General features: G+C 40.5%; 1 protein-coding gene across 2 annotated transcripts in view; it reads right to left on the reverse strand.

The window, feature by feature from the left end:
* The window catches only part of ano8b (anoctamin 8b), a 37,637-nt gene extending 19,458 nt beyond the window's left edge, over positions 1-18,179 (reverse strand). The window contains exon 1 of one of the 2 annotated variants that reach the window (XM_068707548.1): positions 17,804-18,179. In XM_068707548.1, the coding sequence (XP_068563649.1) occupies positions 17,804-17,978 (175 nt within the window). In that variant the 5' untranslated portion in view covers positions 17,979-18,179. Of the gene's footprint in view, positions 1-1,449; positions 1,593-17,803 lie in introns of those variants that run through there. The other variant, XM_068707549.1, reaches the window with a different exon arrangement.
* Positions 18,180-19,924: the final 1,745 nt, after the last annotated feature.

Raw genomic sequence — 19,924 nt, forward strand, 5'->3', positions numbered from 1 at the left:
GACCCTACTCAGCTGGCAGAGGACAGTTTGTGAAAACCATTTCCTGGGTCCTGAATAATAATGACAGCAGCCGGGAGAGAATGCCTGTCCCACAACAGCACCGTGATCACTGAGGCATGGAGCAGCAGAAGAGGGGCAAAAGTGGGGCACTGATCCAGAGATCACACACAAATAAGGTAAGTATCACACAATTCATCCAATAATATACTGTTTGTTTATTCTTATGTATTTGAATGCAGTAAAAAGAGACCAAAATATAAATCTACATATCATCTTACTTTACCACGAAGTCAATGTACATCCTAGAACTGGTTCACGTTTTGCTTACATGGTTACAAAAGTGAATGCAAAGACATACACCCTCACAAAGGTCGAGGTCATGGCAAGCTGTAAATTTAACCATGATATCACCGCTGCTAGCATGATGCTGTAAATCACACAGTGTCTCTGCATGCTCTGTGGATCCAATAAACACCTGTCATATAAAAACATCATTGTGTGTCCCTCTGCTCAGAGTGGTGTCAGAGAGGGACACATAGTGGGGCTTCCCAGAAACCAGCCTTATCCAGGGAATATACTCTCTCCATGTTTGCTGTACTGAATGTTTGCACAGAAGCACTGCACCAACATGCATAGTCCCTATTCATATTTTTTGCAACTTACTAAGTATAATTAATTGAAAGGGGTCACTACTAGTATTATAGAACTAATTATCACCCAACTCTGCAGTAACCTTCATCCCAACAAAGCCTTTGATCCATTTCGGATCAATAATTTGGTTTTCTGGCCCATAATCTCCACCTCATTTCTAGCCAATGCCCACAGCTGTTATCAGGTAAAAAGCTGTAATAACCCCACTGTAAGCTACCTGTCCATTACCAACCACAGGCACACACATTTAGCAACTAGCTGGTGAATAAAATGAAGGATTTAGCATCTTAAGAGTAATACATTTCCCTCAGGGGTTTGTGGAGACCAAACCAGAGAGAAATGTTGCTCTGTGTCTGCTGATAGTCAACTGTATGCCAACACATTCACCAAAACAATTTTATTATGTGATAATATGTAGATGTTGCATTCCTCCATACTTAATGGGAATGAATATTGACTATTGTAGCTTTAACTCAGATTGTATTTATTAGCCTAGTATCATGGCTTAGCTATAATACTGTTTTAACTGTCCTATCTCCTCATCTTGACGCTCTTTTTGTTCACCATGTCTTCTCTTAAAGCACCTTGGTTGTCACCTAAAATGTTATATTTTCATAAAATAAAGTAAAAAAGAAATTAGAGTCATTAGAGATACAGAGAGGATGCCATGAAAAACACATTTGGCAGAAAATTATATTTTCTGTCTAGATAAATCAAAACACATTAGTGTTACAAACTTGAACAGACCAAGACTTAGAGACAGCATTACTATTTAAAGGATCCCTCTTCAGTACTTACAAAGAGGTTGTGACAACTTAATCTGGTTCCACAACGCTCTTCCCCTCTGAAGAACATTTTCAAACATCGCAACGGGCCGAAAAGGAAACAGCGCAAGGAATTTCTGACTATTTAATCTCGAGTGGTACTCCTAGATACGGAAATCTGACTGCCCGCTCCGCTGTGCTTTAGATGAAATGCTGCAGGCAATGGTGCGACATGACAGCAATTCTAATCGAGTCCTGTATTCATCGCTGAGGGCAACGCACACAGCAGACACACACACACACACACACACACACACACACACACACACACACACACACTCTCCTGGTACAGCCAACAGATTGGTTTCACCACTTTAACAATGCTTCAGTTTACAAGCCCCAATACTGAGCATGTGTTCCGTTCGTTTGCATGCATTTGTGTGTTTGTATTTGGTTGAAGATAGACATCGATTCTTACACAGCCACCAAGGCTTCACTGCTCAGTCCAGGCCAGTCTGACAGATACGTGTCTGCATGTGTAAAAGTGTGTTTTTGCACTACGCAAACAAACCACCTCTCAGCTGCCATGAACATACACATGAAACAATGGCCAGTTGAGCAGAGCATCAGGCTGTTTATTAGCAGGATCAGAAAGGGTTTTCAGAGTCACTGTTAAGTAAAACATTGGCAATGATATGTTTCTGGCCACCTGATTAATAAAAGTCAGATATTCACTCTGCTTTTTAGCTCTGTTTTTGGTCTCCACCAGCTCCTGAGGGAAATGTACTTCTTCTGTCAGCTTGGTTCTGAGCAGGAAGTTTACAAAGCTTTTATTTTTTTGCTGCAGCTGAAAATGATGCTGATGTGAATAGAAGAACTGAACCAAAACAGTAATGTAAACTGTGGGCCCGAAAACAAAAACAATGAGCTGAAATAAGCTATATATCTTTGTAGAGCTGAGGGAAACTGCAGTCAGGTGATAATATGTAGTTTGTAACTGTGAGAGACCCCTTTCACATAAATATAGTGAGGTGATACATTGTCGATAATAAAATATTGATTTAGCTACATGCAGTTCACTGAATACACAAAATATCCTCACCGTCTTGATTTTGAGTCACAGCCATTATTAACAATCCTTTTTTTGCAACTCATTTGCTTCTCATTATCCTCATCTCCCTCTTCTACGATTGATTTAACGCGGGTAATCAATTGGCATTGATGGCTGTTACCCAGTTTTACCTCATCAGTGTTCTGGAATAGACTGAGTGCTACAGATATTGTGCACATGCAGATTTTACACTGAAACACATTTTTGCGTCCAAATGGTTAGAGTTAATGTTGAGTACAAAGTTATAAATCCTTAAAAATTGCACCAAGTTTTCAAAATATTTTTATTACAGCCGAGTTGGGTAATCTGTATATAATATAGCAGTTAAGCAAAAAGAAATAATTTGTGAGTTTGAAAACCCTTTTTGGCCCTGTAACAGAAACCAGGGCACAGAACTAGCAGTGATACATATAAAGCGTGTATTACTCACGGCCTTCACAGTGCGACGACTGTTTCGGGGCTGGCACTTATCAGACAGCAGCCAGGCAGTAATAACAAGCAGGGTGTCTTTCTGTGATCTGCGTTGCTCTCTGAAGCATTTCTGTGGGGTGTTTATCTGTCAGTGTGTGCACACAGGTACAGTATTTGTCTATTTGCATGTGTGTGAGCCGGCGATAGATTAATAGAAACTCAGGTGAAGCACTAAGAAGGGAAGGTCACAGACACTAAAGGAAAAACTTTATGATGCATACTCTGTCCTCGCAGCTTTTGTGACTTTTCTGATAACTCTCAGGGGCTGGTAGCACAAAACACCTTAGATAACTATACCACCAGGGGACTATAATCCCATACAAGGGCTGGCTAATTGCATTGAACAAATCAACAACTGGATGTGCCAGAATTTTCTTCAATTAAACAAAGATAAAACAAAAGTAATTGTTTTTGGTACCAAGGACAAACGATTGAAAGTCAGCGCTCAGCTTCAATCACTGACGTTAAAAACCACAAACCAAGCCAGAAATCTAGGTGTAGTTATGGATTCAGACCTCAACCTGAACAGCCATATCAAGACAATTACAAAATCAGCCTACTATCACCTGAAGAATATATCAAGGATTAGAGGACTTATGTCTGTCTCAACAGGATTTGGAAAAACCTTCCATGCATTTATCTTCAGTAGACTGGACTACTGTAATGGTGTGTTTACAGGTCTCTGTAAAAAGTCAATCAGAAAGCTGCAGCTGATTCAAAACACTGCAGCTCGAGTCCTCACTAAGACCAAGAAAGTAGATCACATCACTCCAGTTCTGAGGTCTTTGCTCTGGCTTCCTGTCCAACAAATAATTGATTTTAAAATCCTGCTGTTGGTTTATGAAGCACTGAATGGTTTAGGGCCCAAATACATCTCTGATCTGCTGCTACCTTATGAACCATCCCGACCCCTTATGTCGTCTGGGACCGGTCTACTTTCTGTTCCCAGAGTCAGAACTAAACATGGAGAAGCAGCGTTCAGTTTTTCTGCTCCACATATCTGGAACAAAGTCCCAGAAAGCTGCAGGTCTGCTGAGACCCTCAGCTCCTTTAAATCAAGACTGAAGACTTTTATGTTTGCTGCTGCCTTTGATTGAACCAGATTCAAGGATATTAATCAATTTCCTGCATTACTGCATTTTACTACTGTATTTTATTTTCTTACACTGCTTTTTAGTGATTTAATGACTGTTCCTGTTTTTAATGTTTTAATGAATGTTCTTAATCGTTTTTAAATCTCCTTTTCTTTTGCCTTATGTTTTGATGCTTTTAATGGTTTTATGTGAAGCACTTTGAATTACCTTGTTGTTGAAATGTGCTATACAAATAAACTTGCCTTGCCTTATGTTTTCTCCATAAATGTGACACTAAGGGCTTAATTTTTTACTTACTTAAGGGAGTTGCACAGAACCCCTTAAAAGATTTCCTTAGTTAAGGAATTCACTGCATTGAGATTTTATAGCAATAATAGTCAACAGTTTCCATGGAGATTGTTTTCCTATAGTTTAAAAAACAGTCTTCTATGGATGATTTTTCTTCATTTGTCACCATAAACCATATTTCGTTTCGATAGTCAGATATACCTTAAGATTTTTTTCTTCTTTTGGTTTCTAAGGTCTTTTGTGCAACAATTTAACTAACTTTAAGGGATTCCTTAAGTATAAGACATTAATTACTTCAATACTTAATTAAACATTTTAAGGAAATCTTAAGGTGAAAAAACTTAAGGGTGTTTTGTTCAACAATTTAAAATCAAGGAAACCTTAACAGACTTTAAGGAAAATCTTAATTTAAGGTGTTTTGTGCAACGAGGTCAACATGGAAGATTTTACTCAGTCAATAAGGGTTAAGTTTTGGGGTCAATCTTTAAGCCGCTGGAACAAATCTTTGGGTCAGGTCAAAAGAATGGTATAGTTTATTAGATAGATAATGAAATCATTTAAGTCAACATGCTTTCAATAGAATAGAGGATTTTTTCCCCTGGGAACCACACAACAGGATAATAACAGTAAGATATTGGAATTTATTACATGCATCTAGTTCTTTTTGAAATATTATATTTGAGAGCCACCCTATTATCACTGTCTGGATTTAGACTGGGCATAAAGGCCCCTTGTTTGTTTAACCAAGTATGCAAGATATTTGCTGAGTCACCACCGATGGTGTATAATTACAGGAGTAATCAGGTGATCACTTTACCTGTAAAAGCCTTTCTTAGTAATTGTACACACAGCATTAACGTGAAACAAAAAAAGAGAACACAAAAGCAGTATGTGGGCAGCAAATGTCGAATAGATTTTTACTTTAATTTGGGTTTACATCATATACAAATAAACTAAATACTAAAATACTTTCCCTTTGCTGCCTATCATGGACCAGCTGTTAACAGTGGCACCTTAATGCATACAAACAGCTGAGGCCTGCAGTGTAAATTTACCACACTGATGTGATGCTGAGGATTTGTACTTTCAAATGCACCTCTAAAAAAAAATGCCTTTTCTAAATATGCCTGGCAACAGTGTGTATTTCCTGGGAGGCTGGAGACTAGAACAGGATTTCTATCTTTTCAGCAGCGAGTCATTGGACTCTTATCGAGCCAGTCTAACAGAGAGGCAGATAGAGAGACGCAAACAGACGCAATGTAATAAAAGCCAGACATACTGACTGAACTCCGCAGAGACAAGGAGGGAATGTAGCTATAACAAATAAGTCGGGAAGAAAACATTTCCATTATCACAACTACTGAGTGTGTGAATGCAACAAATGACCCTATTAGAACGATTACATCAGTAAGTGGGACAGAGAGTCTAATCAAGTTCAATCACCCAACAATTTCCTTAATTAGAATAATTTCCAGCCCTGACTCTGTATATCGCCATCCTGTAGAGAGTCCACACCCAGTCAGACAGCCAACGACAGACAGCGCCCCTTTAAACCGGTTCCTAACTCCCAAAACACACACAGCACACAGAAAAGCATACAAAAAACAAACAGAAAACACCACATCACTGTACATAGAGAAGTTCAACAACGACGTGAGTCCTCAAATCATGCAGCTAAAATGTCTGAAATAAATATCAAATCAGACCGTTCCACCTGTGAAGATTATGTGAATCAAGCTGTGGATTCTGCAAATGCAGCCTACATGTCTTGAGGGGAGAAAAAAGCAAACTATAACCCACCTATCTGTCCCTGTCTCCTCCCACTTTTCCCTCCCTCCTGCTTTCTCCAACTTCCAAACGCTGAATCGCTCTCTAGCTTGTCGCGACGGCCACCTGCACCATCCCAATGCAAAGTACACAGTCTGCATACATTTTGGCACCAAATTGACAAACACTCCCAATTCCACATTGCATCTCTTATTTTCACTGGCAGCTGCACACACAGATGTGTTTTAGAATATATGAAAGCCCCCTCTTCCCTTTGCAGCAGAGCACTCCACATGTCTTTTTTTGCTTTCTTTCACCTAAGTCTGCGCCCCTCTTCTACACCGTGGACGTCTCACTCTCTCTCCCTACTCTCTATATCTTTTTGTTGCTATCATTTTCTCTTTCTCTCATCCAAATCCTCGTGCTTAGCCCCACTGGGCAGAATCTCTCAGTCCCTCCTTCTCCCCATGCTTTCTTTTTATCTCTCTCTCAGCTCTCCTGCCTTTCCTCTCACCCATGCTGTCTCAAGAGGTATTTGTCATCATCGTGGACATGTAGCTCCTATGGATGATGCCTTCAAACTGGACAGAGGGAAAGAAGAGGGGCGATGCTTAATCGTGATACAAATAAACCTGAGTTAACAAAGTGCAGATGCCTCAGTAGCAAAGCACTAACACAACAGTGTTTTTCGCAAAAGCTTAATTTCTGCCATACGCATTACAAAAAAATCCTCTCTCACCAATCAGTAAATACTGACAATCAAAGGACTGAAGGTACAGAAAAAATATAATGCTGACTGTCAAAGACAAATGACAGTCAGCTAGGCACAATATCAGCTGTGTTATGCATTTTTAAAAAATCATTAAATCAAAACTGGTTTCCTTTAATATATATAAAAGTTTAAAATCAGGTCTATTATAATTAACATACTTCTTTCTCCAGCCATTTTAACCACTACTGGCATAGTCTTAGCATCTCATTTATCCCAATTAATCAGAGACAGTAAACAAAGCAAGACTAAGAGGTCTGTGAGTTTGTACGTAAGGATACAGTGCTTTGAGCTAAATGCTAACATTAGCATGCTAACATCCTCAAAATGACAATATAGGTATTATGATTGACTATGTTTGTCCTAACATTTAGCATGTTAACACCCTAACATTTTCTAATTAGCATAAATGCTTAATTCATGCAATAGTGACACAACGGGAACAACAGGAGAACCTTTACTCCAACTTGTTGGAGTCAACGTATTACTCCAATATGGATCCCCAACTGCCAGCCTTGATGTCATATTAGCTTTAAGATTTGTTGTAAATTTGTGCTATTTTGTTAACAAGTGAAACCAAATACAAAATGATCTTTAGCTCTTATTAGCTGAATGATCTTACTAGATATAACAACTATGGGGGCTTTGTAGTCATGTTGCCAGTGGTTTATCAATGATTCTGTAGTTCTATAGTCACCAATAGGAGATATCATAGCTGTAAAAAGAAATTCCTTATATCTCCGATTTAGAAAGACAAGACGGAGGATGGTGTAATGATTTTTTACCACTCGGATGCTCAGATGCATAAACACAAATTACAGCTGAGGTTGATGGGAATGTCCATAGTTTTGCAGGTATTTGGTCACAAACCAAAGTATTGAAGAAATTAAAAGTGATGTTGGCATTAGATGAAAAGTCAAGGGATCATCAAATTATTACAATTCATCCTGAGAACATAAATGTCTGTGCCAAATAATAGTTGTTGAGACATTTCACTAAAAAACTAAAATGTTAACCTCATGGTTTACGAAAAGACAAAAGGTTAGGGGATCACCTAAGTCAGTAGGCCTCATGAATGGCAATCCATTTATTGTTGAGATAATTTCAGTCATACCCAGAACCACGCTGCTACCATCACTAGAGAAACCTGTTCTTAGATAAAAAGAACTTGTATATGATGTAATTGAGATTAGGACTGTCTTTCTTCAGAGGGCGATAGGAGGTGTCTGTTCCACCTTTGTGACAAATGGGATGAAGATGTCAATGCTGGTGGATGTCAGAACTCTGGTTTCCTCATTAACAGCCGCATAGAGGATAATAGGGACTCGTCCTTGGCCTCAAAATAACAATGATTACATGTGATACTGGAGCCGCCCGTGGCTGCAGGCCAAGAGAAGGACAAGAGAAGACCAGAAAAGAGCCACAGTGCTCACACAGCAGAGTAGTTGAAGTATCACTTTTCCCCCATTCCATCTTCTTTCTCTCTTTCCCTTAATTTGCCTCCTTCATTTCCTACTCTCTGTGGTGGGTCTTTCTGGGTTAGCTGGTTAATTTGGGTGAGCTACAGCACCTCAGTGAAGAAGCAGTGAATGAGCTGTCATATCTGTTATGAAGGTAGTGTTAAATGAGCAAATTCATGTAGTCTACTATTCAGTCAGGTAATAATCATGAACAGAAGCCAGTGTTGAATAGGGATTCAACACTACCCAGTTGATGCAGACTTCTCCTTCAGACAACCACAGGCTGGTTATCTAACTGGCTGAATTGAGCATTGTCAAGGGGGGGATTACGAATTATGAATAAGCGAGTGGTGATGATGAATATAGTGGGGGTGAATAGCAGCCTTTGTGGAGCAAAAAGACCTCCTTGTTGAGTAGTGGACAACTGCCAAAGTGAAGGAAGGGTTTTCTGATTAACACAGAACAAAGGGACAAGGATTACACACAGCAACAATGCAAACACGTCCTAGTGGTCATTTCTGTGTTGTGTGGAGCGGCTTAAGGATCCCTGCAGCACCACAGCATGGCCAAATACCTGGAAAAAAAAATACAATTAAGATGGAATTGATATTATAGTCCTTAAGAAATTGTTGTTTTCTTACAGAGAGTTAGATGTGAAGATCAATACTGCTCTCATATCTGTGGGTTCAATATGGAGCTGGAGTCATCAGCTGGTTAGCTTAGCTTAAGATAAAGATGGGAAACAGGGTGAAGCAGCTTGCCTGGCTTTTTGTGTGTGTGTGTGTGTGTGTGTGTGTGTGTGTGTGTGTGTGTGTGTGTGTGTGTGTTTGTGTGTGTCTTTACATATTTAACAAACAACAAATAACGGGACAATAATTTAGCTTTAGAGAGGTTGGTAGGCGGCTTTGTTACCATCCGACAGCAGTAGTTTGACTTCTGCTTTCTGTTTTGCATGGGCATTGACGTTGCTGTAGCCTGTGCTTCGCGCCACCAGAGACGATTGTGATTGGTTTAAAGAAATACAAACAAGCCAAAGTATTTTCCACCCCATACCAGAATGATAATGTGCGGAGCCCTTTCTTAAGTGCTGACACAGCTCTGTGCAGAAAGGTCTGGCTATGTGAGTCTATGCTAGCTGTTCCCCCGTTACCAGGCGTTATGCTTTGCTAAGCTAACCGGCTGCAGCTTCATTTTGAATAGACATGAGAATAGTATGGATCTTTTCATGTAACTGAGCAAGAAAGCAGAAAGCAAATACATAATATATTTCCAAAAATATGTTACTATTAAACTTGAAAGTTTTAGGGGGGGCTGCTGCTGCATGGCAATGCAAATTGAATCACTATGACGCAAACATTTTTTTAAACTCAGAGCACACACAGGGTCATGTGGAGGACCCAACAACTGAGGCGTTCAGAGAAAACAGACTCATACATTTTTAAAGAGCTTTAACAGTGGGCATTAGCATCTGATGTAGCCCTGTTACTGTACATCTGACGGACTGTAGCAGACTCAAACCTAGCAACCATTTGTCTAGGAAAGTTGTAGTACGTCTATCTTGTGAAAGTTAATTGAATTATGGGAAGAAATATATAAATTAGATTGCTTTCTTTAAAATTGAGGGGATCTAGTTTTCAGGAGGTCATTCGTAATTACAAACATTAGATAATCAGCCACTAGTGTGGTGACACAATCCAATAAGCATCAGGCAAACTAAGTATTTCTTTTCACGTCAGAAATGATGCTGTGCACTATGGAAATAGAAGAGGAAAGGATAATAACAAGTGAATTTAGAGAAAAGATACTGTATGAGTGAGTCAGTCAGTCAGTCGGATGGCTGTGGATTAACTGATCTTTATGATGGTACGATATTCTATTCCTGGACAGGAAAGATGGGAGGGAGGCTCCGAGTCCAATCAATACCCAGAGGAACCAGTGATTATTATACATTAAACCATTCCTCCCATTTCCTTTCCCACTCAATGACAAGCAGAGGAAGGAATGATGCTTTGACTTCTTGTGCCAAAAAAAGAGCTTGAGGAAGATCTAGGCAGCATTTCATTCTAATTTATTTAGCGCTGTAACACGAGTAGTGCTGTAAAAGAAGCAGCAGGAAGTGTAACATGGTTGTTTTATTAAAATCTATAATAACTGATTCATCAAAAACTAGTGCGGAATTGAGCACATTCAACTAATTTTACAGTTTTTCAAATTCGCTACATCTTTAAGGCGAAACTGGCCCAGTTTTTTTTAAAAAGAGGCAAATTAATTACTCTTCTCTATGTGAATGGAGACAGTTATACTCAGAAATCTTCATACAAACAACAGGCTGTTGACTCGTATGCTTCCACAAAAATACTGGAGAAAAGTGAAAAACAGGAGATATTACGCTCTCAAATGCAAATAAGGATGTGGCGATGCTGTCTATGTTCCTTGACAACCAATTTCTTCAGCAACACTGCACAATCGCAGCCTTCTCATAGCAATTCTCTAAGGGAAATGACAGGAGTAAAAGCTGCAGCAAGCTCATGAGGTACAGTATGTAGCCAACAAAACAGGCGTGTTGCTGCAGACGGCACATAAAGTATATGTGACTTTATATGGTGTGGACTGAACAGTAAACAAAAAGATAAGGAGAAAGGAGGAAAAAGAGGGGTAAAGGCAGAGGGAAGCTAAATGAAAGCCTGTACTTTACTGTTGAAGGCTTTCATCAGTCAACATTGACAGTGTGCAAACATATGAGCAGGAACAGCATGTTCCTTGGTTGTGAAAAGGCTTTCACCACATTCAAATTCTTATTAAAGGCAGGGGCCAGAATCTGACTGGACTTTTCAGATGAGGAACAAAATATGCAAATTTATACTAAACAAAATGGAGAAGAGTGAAGACTACCTCAGTATTAATCACACACTCCAACCTCTTTTACCCCACTGACACGTCATTGGACCAGTCAGTGCAAACTTAATCTGAGCAGGAAAGCTTTGTTTGAACCGACAGAACTCTATTTATTAAATTCTAGTGACAACCCAAAAGCTCCCAAGGATGTCAGGGTGAATAATAGGAAACATAAAATGATGCACAAGACTTCAAGAATATTTCCACTAAAACATGGAGTCTTGTGTTTAAATATTTAATTCAGTGTAAATATGAAGAATCTTCAATGAAGAGCTAATACAGAATATATATGTAATACTGTTACATAACTTGATACTTTTTCCAACCTGAAAGTTAATGTAAAGTAAAAGCTGTAGTTTAGGGATAATCTTAAGTCTAACGGACTCATTTAATCATTTAGCAACATCACTTATGTCACTTATTAATGTAAGTTTCAAATGTGTGTTTTAAACAATAGATATTTTCATATAATAATCAAATGGATTGTGAAAATAACTTAACAATATGCCAGGGTATGTACCTTGGTGACAGATGTTGCCTCTGGCAAGACATAAATGAAATGATTCTCTTAAATATATCTTCCACATCAACAAGGAAAACTGATTAAAAGGAAGGACAGAAAAAGGAATATATTGAGGTGAGAACCCTCTGCTAAGCTCTTATCTGTCATCTACAGCTGTGGGCGCTATGCTAATATATGAGCAGAAAGTGTTGTTTCCCCAGTTTTGCAGAGCAGCGCATGAGTTACTCTCTCTGAACACTTCAGTCGGAGATTAACGGTAGAGGCCGATGAGCACTGATTCTGTTTCGCATTGAACAAGCTCCCTTCCTGCCCCTCACCTTTACTGAACAAGATAAACATACAGAGCCACACAGGAAAAAAGGTAAACCAATGTAAACAATATAGCTGGTAAATAAAACAAGTCACAGGAGAGAGTTAAGAGAGAAACAAGAACGATAGAGATGATGAAGACCTGCAATACAGACAGAGTGTGCTTAAAGATTCCCCTGCTTCTCATTGACTGGCTCTGACCTGGACCTGGACTGCAGGAGAAAGAGCTCTTCTCCCCCGTGTGTTGTATGTTACACTTTCATGGCCCTTTAGCATTCTCTAGAGGCTGCAAAGTGGCTAATGTGAAGCAATTACTACTAGTGAGGCTAAAAACAGCATTCTTCACCATGGTCATTGTATTTCTCATAACTTTGCTTAACAACTACCAAAAAAAAAATTAAAAAATAAAATAAAATAAAATCCAGTCCTTGTCAGTATAGTCAGAGATGATAAAGGACAGGGTGACCGAATGCACTACTTTTCCCTTCAGGAATGCAATATCAGTTACTCACAGGAGGAGGATGGTTATTGACTCTGCTTTGATCCCAGAGAATGGAGCCTAAACTCCCCGATAAGGTCTCTGAGACATGTCACTGCATCCACACTAGGCAGGAGACAGGAGACAGGAGACAGGAGACACCAGCACCACTCTCTCCCTTCCTCCCTCTCTCTCTCTCTCTCTCTCTCTCTCTCTCTCTCTCTCTCTGTCTCTCTCTGAGCTTGGAGTGCATTAAGCTCTGGAGTGTGCACTATCATTTTCTGCTTACAGTTTGATAATCTTCACGGCTATAAATGGAAAAAGTGTACATTTTCAGAGAGCATGGATGGGGATTTAGAAGTTGGTTGGCTAGAGGCAGAGATGCATTATGGCTGATATGATTAAGCCATAAAAAACTGAGAATCTAGGGCAAGTGAATCACCACTGGCAAGACTGAGGCTTTATCACAACTGTAGGACAGGGACTTCCTAAAACATAATGGCTCTGGATACAGGTATCTACACAGCAGTCACAGGGGGATACTGTAACCTGAAGGTGTCTCATAGTGCAGGTGGTAGGCTACATGTATGGGATCATCTCGACATTTGGAGAACCACGCAAACAAGATTCAGATAACAAAAAACACACTGAGCTGTTGGTCGGATGGTGCAGCCACATTGATCTGTCACTAAATGGATGGAAATCAACGGATCGTGCTGCTCTCACTTTGTTTAAGAATTTATTTGATGCAAGAAACACTCTTTAAATGCATAATAGCAACTCTGAAGCATATTGATCAGCTCCAAAACTGGCTAATAGGTACAGGGCCCTGTGCAACAAACATACCCTCCTCAGTGAAAAAAACACACAGACACAAAAAGATCAACCACCTGGAAAAAAAATACTAATTGTTTTCCCCAGATACCGATTCCGATGCCTCGACTCAGGGTACCAGCAGAGAACACTATGCCGTTTTTTTAATTTTTTTAAATCTGAATATCAAAAAGTGGGGAACTAATTTTTATATAATGTAATATGAAGGCAAGGATTCCTGTGACAACAAAAAATGAGTCAACTGACCACCATGACTGAATTACTGTAACTGATGGCAGAAACACAGAAATTTGACATTGATGAAGAAACTGTATTATATGTAATATGTAATATGGATCGGTCACATCATGGCCAATTCATGACCTGATAAGGTCAGTATCGGATTGATGCATCCTTAATCCTCACAGAAACAAGAAGTGATGGATTTTCAGTGCAGCAGAAAGATGAGTTTGGGTACTTTGCTTGAGCAGATGCCGCCACTATGCTTTGAAATAGACCATGAAACAAATTTACCAGTCACACAAACTAACATCTATTAAAATGATTGAAGCACAGATGTTTACCTTCATCTGACCTGCAGCTACTTCACTGCAATGATCTTTCTAAGGCAAGCCCATACTAAATATGAAGTGTTATCACAGTAAGGAGCCAGCCACTTAGTTTTATAGTTAGCCTGATGGTCTGCTTAGTTCTATCATAAATGTCTTCTCCATTAAGAGCTGGTGTACCGGAGTAATCTGTCAGTGGTGTGTTTGACCGATCAGGTAAGGTTAATAAAGCTCCAACATTGCTAGCAGCAAGGTCACCCCACATAGAGCCGATTTTCCTCACTCGCTAATGCAGCTAATGTGCAGCTCGGTACTTATTCTATAGTGGGAGAGGAGAAGATATGTCTGTGGAGCATGCGATTAGTAAGAGTGAGACGGGCAAAGAGATGCAGCGATATAGGCATTACGTTTAGAGTCATTAGGCACAAGACACTGCTGTCATTATATCATACTGCATTACATTCATCACTAATGAAGCTGTAGGAGGGCACAAAACCAATGGCTCAGCCTGTCTGCTGCTGTGAAAAACAGCTCTTCTTTCGAGGAGTTCAGTTCAGATGCTTTTTCCTCCCAACACTGCTGTATTTAAAGCAACCTGTGTGACACTGAACCTGACTAAATCTGTCTGAAGTAAAGCTGAGGTATTCTACTTACTTACGAGGCAGTGAGAGCAAGAGAGCAGAGCCCTGGCTAAAGGTCTACATGAGTGCAGATCCCTGCTTAATACATTTTTCTCAAGCATTTTGCAGACTGTAAAGTGCATATAAATCATGCCAAGCGTCAAGGATGGAGTTAAACAAGTAAACATTCAACCCTTCAGATCCCCCGACTGCCTCAGAAAAGACCTTCACTATCGGTGAAAAAAAGATTTTAGATCGACTTTACTAACCTTTACTAACTTTTATATATTTTATAGAGGGAAACCTATTGCATATAGTTTAGAAGTTGTAGCATATCTTAGATATACAATTAGAACATGATGCAGACTGTAATAATGAGACAAAAATGTGAATGCCCGTGCATGTGGCTACAATACATTAATTACTGAAGTATTTTAGACACCATCCTGATGAGAGAAACTACTTAGTTGTCATCTCCACACCATCTCATTAAGCCCCAGGTTTCAGCAGCCCACAACAAAAAACTTAAACCTAATGATTGAAAATAGAATTAAAGTAAAAATGTAATTTATAGTACAATAGAGAGAGTTAAAATCACAAAGCTTATTGGGAACATATTCAGAGACACTGAATATTTCCATATCAAGAATCTCACCTTATATCCCAACAAATGTCCTAAATCCTAAACCACTGCGCTGGCTGATTTGGCAACCGCAAGTTACATGACCTGATTTCCATAACACAGAATCTTATCAACACTGGCCTCAAAGGGAACACAAACTAATTGGTGCAACTGTTATGTCGCGTTTTCTAATGATGGCCGCTTAATTAATCTTTGAAACGCTGGCTAGCGAGTGTTGGAGTTACAAAGGAAGATGGCTGAGAGGATCAAAGTCATTCCAGTCTACTGAGGGGGGATTAGGAAAATGTGGTGGAGGCATGGAGACAATCGAGCATCCAAGCCTCCAGTGAGGAAAATCCTTTCAGGCTGGAACCAAAATCTCAACTGGAGAAATCATCCTGACTTGCGGCTGTGCTAGCTGAGTGCTGACTGACACTGACACGTGTGAGGGCGGTTATGTGATATCACGGTAATCCCACTGAAGTCCCCAAACAAAATCCTTCTGCCTCATGACCAATGCGAGGAAATATACAGGCAAGTGGGGGCAGGAGGTTCCAAGAGGGCAAAACCCTACAGGCCAACCTTAGATACTTTTCATAACTGTAAAGTATTTTTTGTATTGTCTGAGATGCATTTTGTCTGAGACTTTTTCTTTTACATTCCCTAAGGCTGTTGTTCATAACCCTACATAACCCTAACCCTAACCCCACTGTCAGACATAATATTCTCACCAAACAAAAGGTAAATTCTGTCCACAAAAAAAAGAACTATAGTGGCTACAAGATTTATTTTTGTTTTCTTTATTACGTACCCATTCGTATACAAATGATGCTTTTTGGTTGGGGTTCTTTTACTTGTATTAGTTAAGTACTCTTTCAAGAAAACCTAAATGTGTTCACTGCTGTCATCTTTGTGACAGTGTTCATTTATTGAATGATTACAGGTATAATGAGGGAGCAGCGTGTGGCTGTAAATTCTCACATGAGTGACTGAAGCTTGTACACTATTCCCTTGTTTGTGCGTGAGATTGTTCGACCCTGCAGGTAAAGTGCATTGGTCTTGTTTGTAATAATGTGGCCACTATAATAAGAGGTTTTTCAACTGTTGTAGGCTACTTTAACAAAGCAGCCATGCCTTGATTGGTAAACTTTTGATTTCAGATCTGAAACTATCTGATCAAAGATTAAGATTAGCATTCGATGCAGCTTTCAGTACTTGACAGTTTTGATGCTAGATACATTTTGGTCAGTATCAATAACGTATACATTTTTTGATACTAAACCCTACACATTTTAGACCACTGACCCCCATTTATTAAGGGTTTGGAACCAGTAGACTCTTACATGAGAGTAGATGTTTGCTATCTGCCTCTACCCTTACAGGTTTAGACTCCCAGTCCTCCAATTGAAGTAGCTGTAAAATTGAACAAATGTTCACTTTGCTGACCCTCCTGAAACCCATTCGGGACCCGAGGAGGCACCGCTGGGTGCATCAGGCTGCTCTTCCAGTCGGCGGCTCAAGTTACCTCGACCAAGTGTGGAAAGGGGCGCTCATCGGCTGACAGCCCACTGCTCCACTGCATCACTCTGCAGCAGTACACGCAGGGAGCTGAGGCAGTCTGCACCCCACACACGAAAACAACCCTGGCTCGGCAGCTGAGGCTCTCTCGACACCGGCTAATACTGTGTTATGTTCCAAAAATAGCCTCACTTGCAATTCTCACAACAAGACAACTATGATTTGTTCTATTCTGAAACACTATCAGGGTCATGGAGAGTACACAGAAAGCATGTTTGTTATGTGTACACTGTTAAAAGGTAGATAATAGTAGAATTTTAGGACTCCCTAAAGAATAATACAGGAATGATACTGGGGTATAAACCACACAACGGCACCAAGTTATGGCAATATCATTGTGAGAGCCGTCATGGCTCAAACCTCAAATGACAAAACATGCACCTGCCCCATCCAATAGCATGGAAACTGACAGTGAGGCAATAACGTGGAAATAGACAGCGACAGTCTAATCAGGCTACAGTAGTTTAGAAATCGCTGGATGACATCATGAAGTTCAAAAACATTTGGTTACCTGGCAGATCTCATAATACAGAACTAAACGGAATACGCATACACCACATAAATAAAAATAACTAGCAGCCAATGGTAGCCTGCAAACAGCCAATAAAGGTGCAGTGGAAAATATATAGCAGAAATAACTACAAGTAGCCTAGACTACCGATATACTGTGGGAATAGGCATGTCATGACAGGAGGTAACCGAGAATAAGGTCAAAACCAGACACTAAATGTGACAAAATGTAGCCATTTTCCTGGAGAGGATATACTATCATTGGCTAATTTTAAAAAGCAACTTCCATACAGACAATGCGATACAAGTCAAAACCATTATTTACAGGCCTGTAGTCTAATAAAGTGGTACTTTTGGGTCGCCCTCGTGGAGACAAAAGAACGGTGCCGCGAGGTGTATGATGGTGCGGTACTCGTCTCGTTCCCCAACATCACGTCCACCTATCCTCTCTTCCTTTATGCGCTTTCCTAAACCGCATCGTCCAAAGCGAAAGAAGCAATACTCGACTCACCCAGTACACCAGAGGAGCCTTGTGACGGGGCAGCGCCCGGCTCCGGCCTCTCCGCTTCTCCCTGCTGTGCTCGGTGTCGGTGCCGGGAGCTCTCGGTGCCGTCGCCGGCGGCGGTCGCACCACCGGCGGCCGCCGCGGCTGCAGCGCCTGTCGCTGCCAACCCCGTGTCGGGCATGCTCTCTATCAGCGAGGAGCAACGGAAGATGAAGATATTCTCCGGGAAATTGTACAATAGTATCGCATCTCAGGAGGAGGGCAACGCATGGGTGTAGCGCAGCGATCGGCGGGTGTCCGAGTGAAGGGGTTAAATGAGTGCGAAAGTGAAGTGAAGGTTGTCGGTGCAGCGGCGGTGGTACTCTGGAGCAGGATGCGCGGCTAGATGGAGAGCTCTCCTCCGACGACTATAGAGGAGGGACAAAGAGAGGGAGTGCGGAGGGGAGGGGGGCTGGGCGACACACACACACACACACACACACACACACACACACACACACAATTTACAACAATTCACCATAGCAGCCTCATGATAATATGAGTAATGTCCCAGATTGTCTCAGCAGGCAAATTTTAAAAGAAATTCTGTCATGAGAAATTCCAATATAAAGTCAGGTTGTGTAATATGGCTATTATTACAAAATCACTACATGCACAGCTCACTTTAAGACTTAAAAATCCGACAGAAATATTTTAAGAACATAACAGTGTTTTTTTTCTTACATGCATGCCCTTGCAGTCTCGCCTCGCCGTTCTCCAGGGGAAATTTATAGTTATTGCCCAACAGTGACCTCTGTCTTCCAGCAGCTAGGCCTGAAATTGGTGCCAGAAATAGAATCCGCTTGATTCATTAAGGCACAAACAAAATGTATGGCTTGTATTGATAACATTTATGTGACATCCAAAATGCTGTTGAGTTGTCTCTTTAAGAAATTGTATCTGTCACCTTTAATTTAAACACAATAGCAGCAATACCTCTCAGCAGCAGGTCTATCAGGCAGGTGGTTCCTGCAGTCCAGCAGGTTGCTGTCTTGTGAGAATGCACTATACCCTGTCCTGGAAGATTTGATAGACTATGACTTATTCATAAATGCAAAAAATATCTTCATAGATTAAATTTTTAGTGACACTCAGGTAGGGACAAGTATGTCTCTTCACTTTAGTCCACTTGCTACTCTCTATCAGCAGCTGTAAAAGTAATAATTTAATCTCTTCACATAAACAAACTATAAGTTTACTTTACAAAGCAAATAGTGTTGTCATGTGTGCTCACATTTGCCTTATGTCTTTTCTAATGGGCAAACAATAGCCACCCTGTCAAAGCGAGCCTACACCCAAACACATCCTTCAAAACAAACACTGATGGCGCAGACTCAGTTGGTGGATCCTCTATAATGGTGAAATATACAGTATGTTTCTATCATAAACGGTCATGTGCAGTTTTACAACCAGTGGAAGAGTTATTAAACCGTGTGTGAGGTGGGTCAGGAGAGGTACTATGTTCCTAAAAAAGAAAATGTTTCCTTTTGTTCAGAAGAGACAAAGATGTTTGTGCATTGATGGTGCACAACAGCTGTAAGGTGGCAGTTGTCATGCTTTGTGTGCACAGAGCAGCCTATGAATTAATGCAGTCTCAGGTGAAAGATTGAAAACAGGGCCTCAGGCCATGTCTCTTCAGCATGTATGTAGACAATCTACTTCCTTGGCCAGCCCTCCTGGATACCATGTTTCACTGTGCAGAAGGCAGGCAGTCAGGCAGGCAGGCAGCCTTCCCCCTTCTATGGCTCACAGCTCAGAAGTACCTCGTCTTCAAGCATAAATTCTGCTTACTCACCACCCTCTGCGCTGACAGCTGCAAGGAGCTGCAGTGGAACACACACACGCACGCACACACACACACACACACACACACACACACACACACACACACACACACACACACACACACACACACACAGCTTTTACTCTGTGTTTATATTTTTTGATATGGACGATGAAGGACTAGACCACACCACCAATATTTTTTAAGTAAAAGACACAAAAAATGATTCTTACCAAACGACAAAATGACAAGTGGTAATTCAATAATGTGAAAATGATCACGATGACAGAGAATATTTACACTAT

This window comes from Cebidichthys violaceus, unplaced genomic scaffold, assembly GCF_023349555.1.
Source record: "Cebidichthys violaceus isolate CVI_PGR_0920_01 unplaced genomic scaffold, fCebVio1.0.p SCAF_13, whole genome shotgun sequence".
NCBI lineage: Eukaryota > Metazoa > Chordata > Actinopteri > Perciformes > Stichaeidae > Cebidichthys > Cebidichthys violaceus.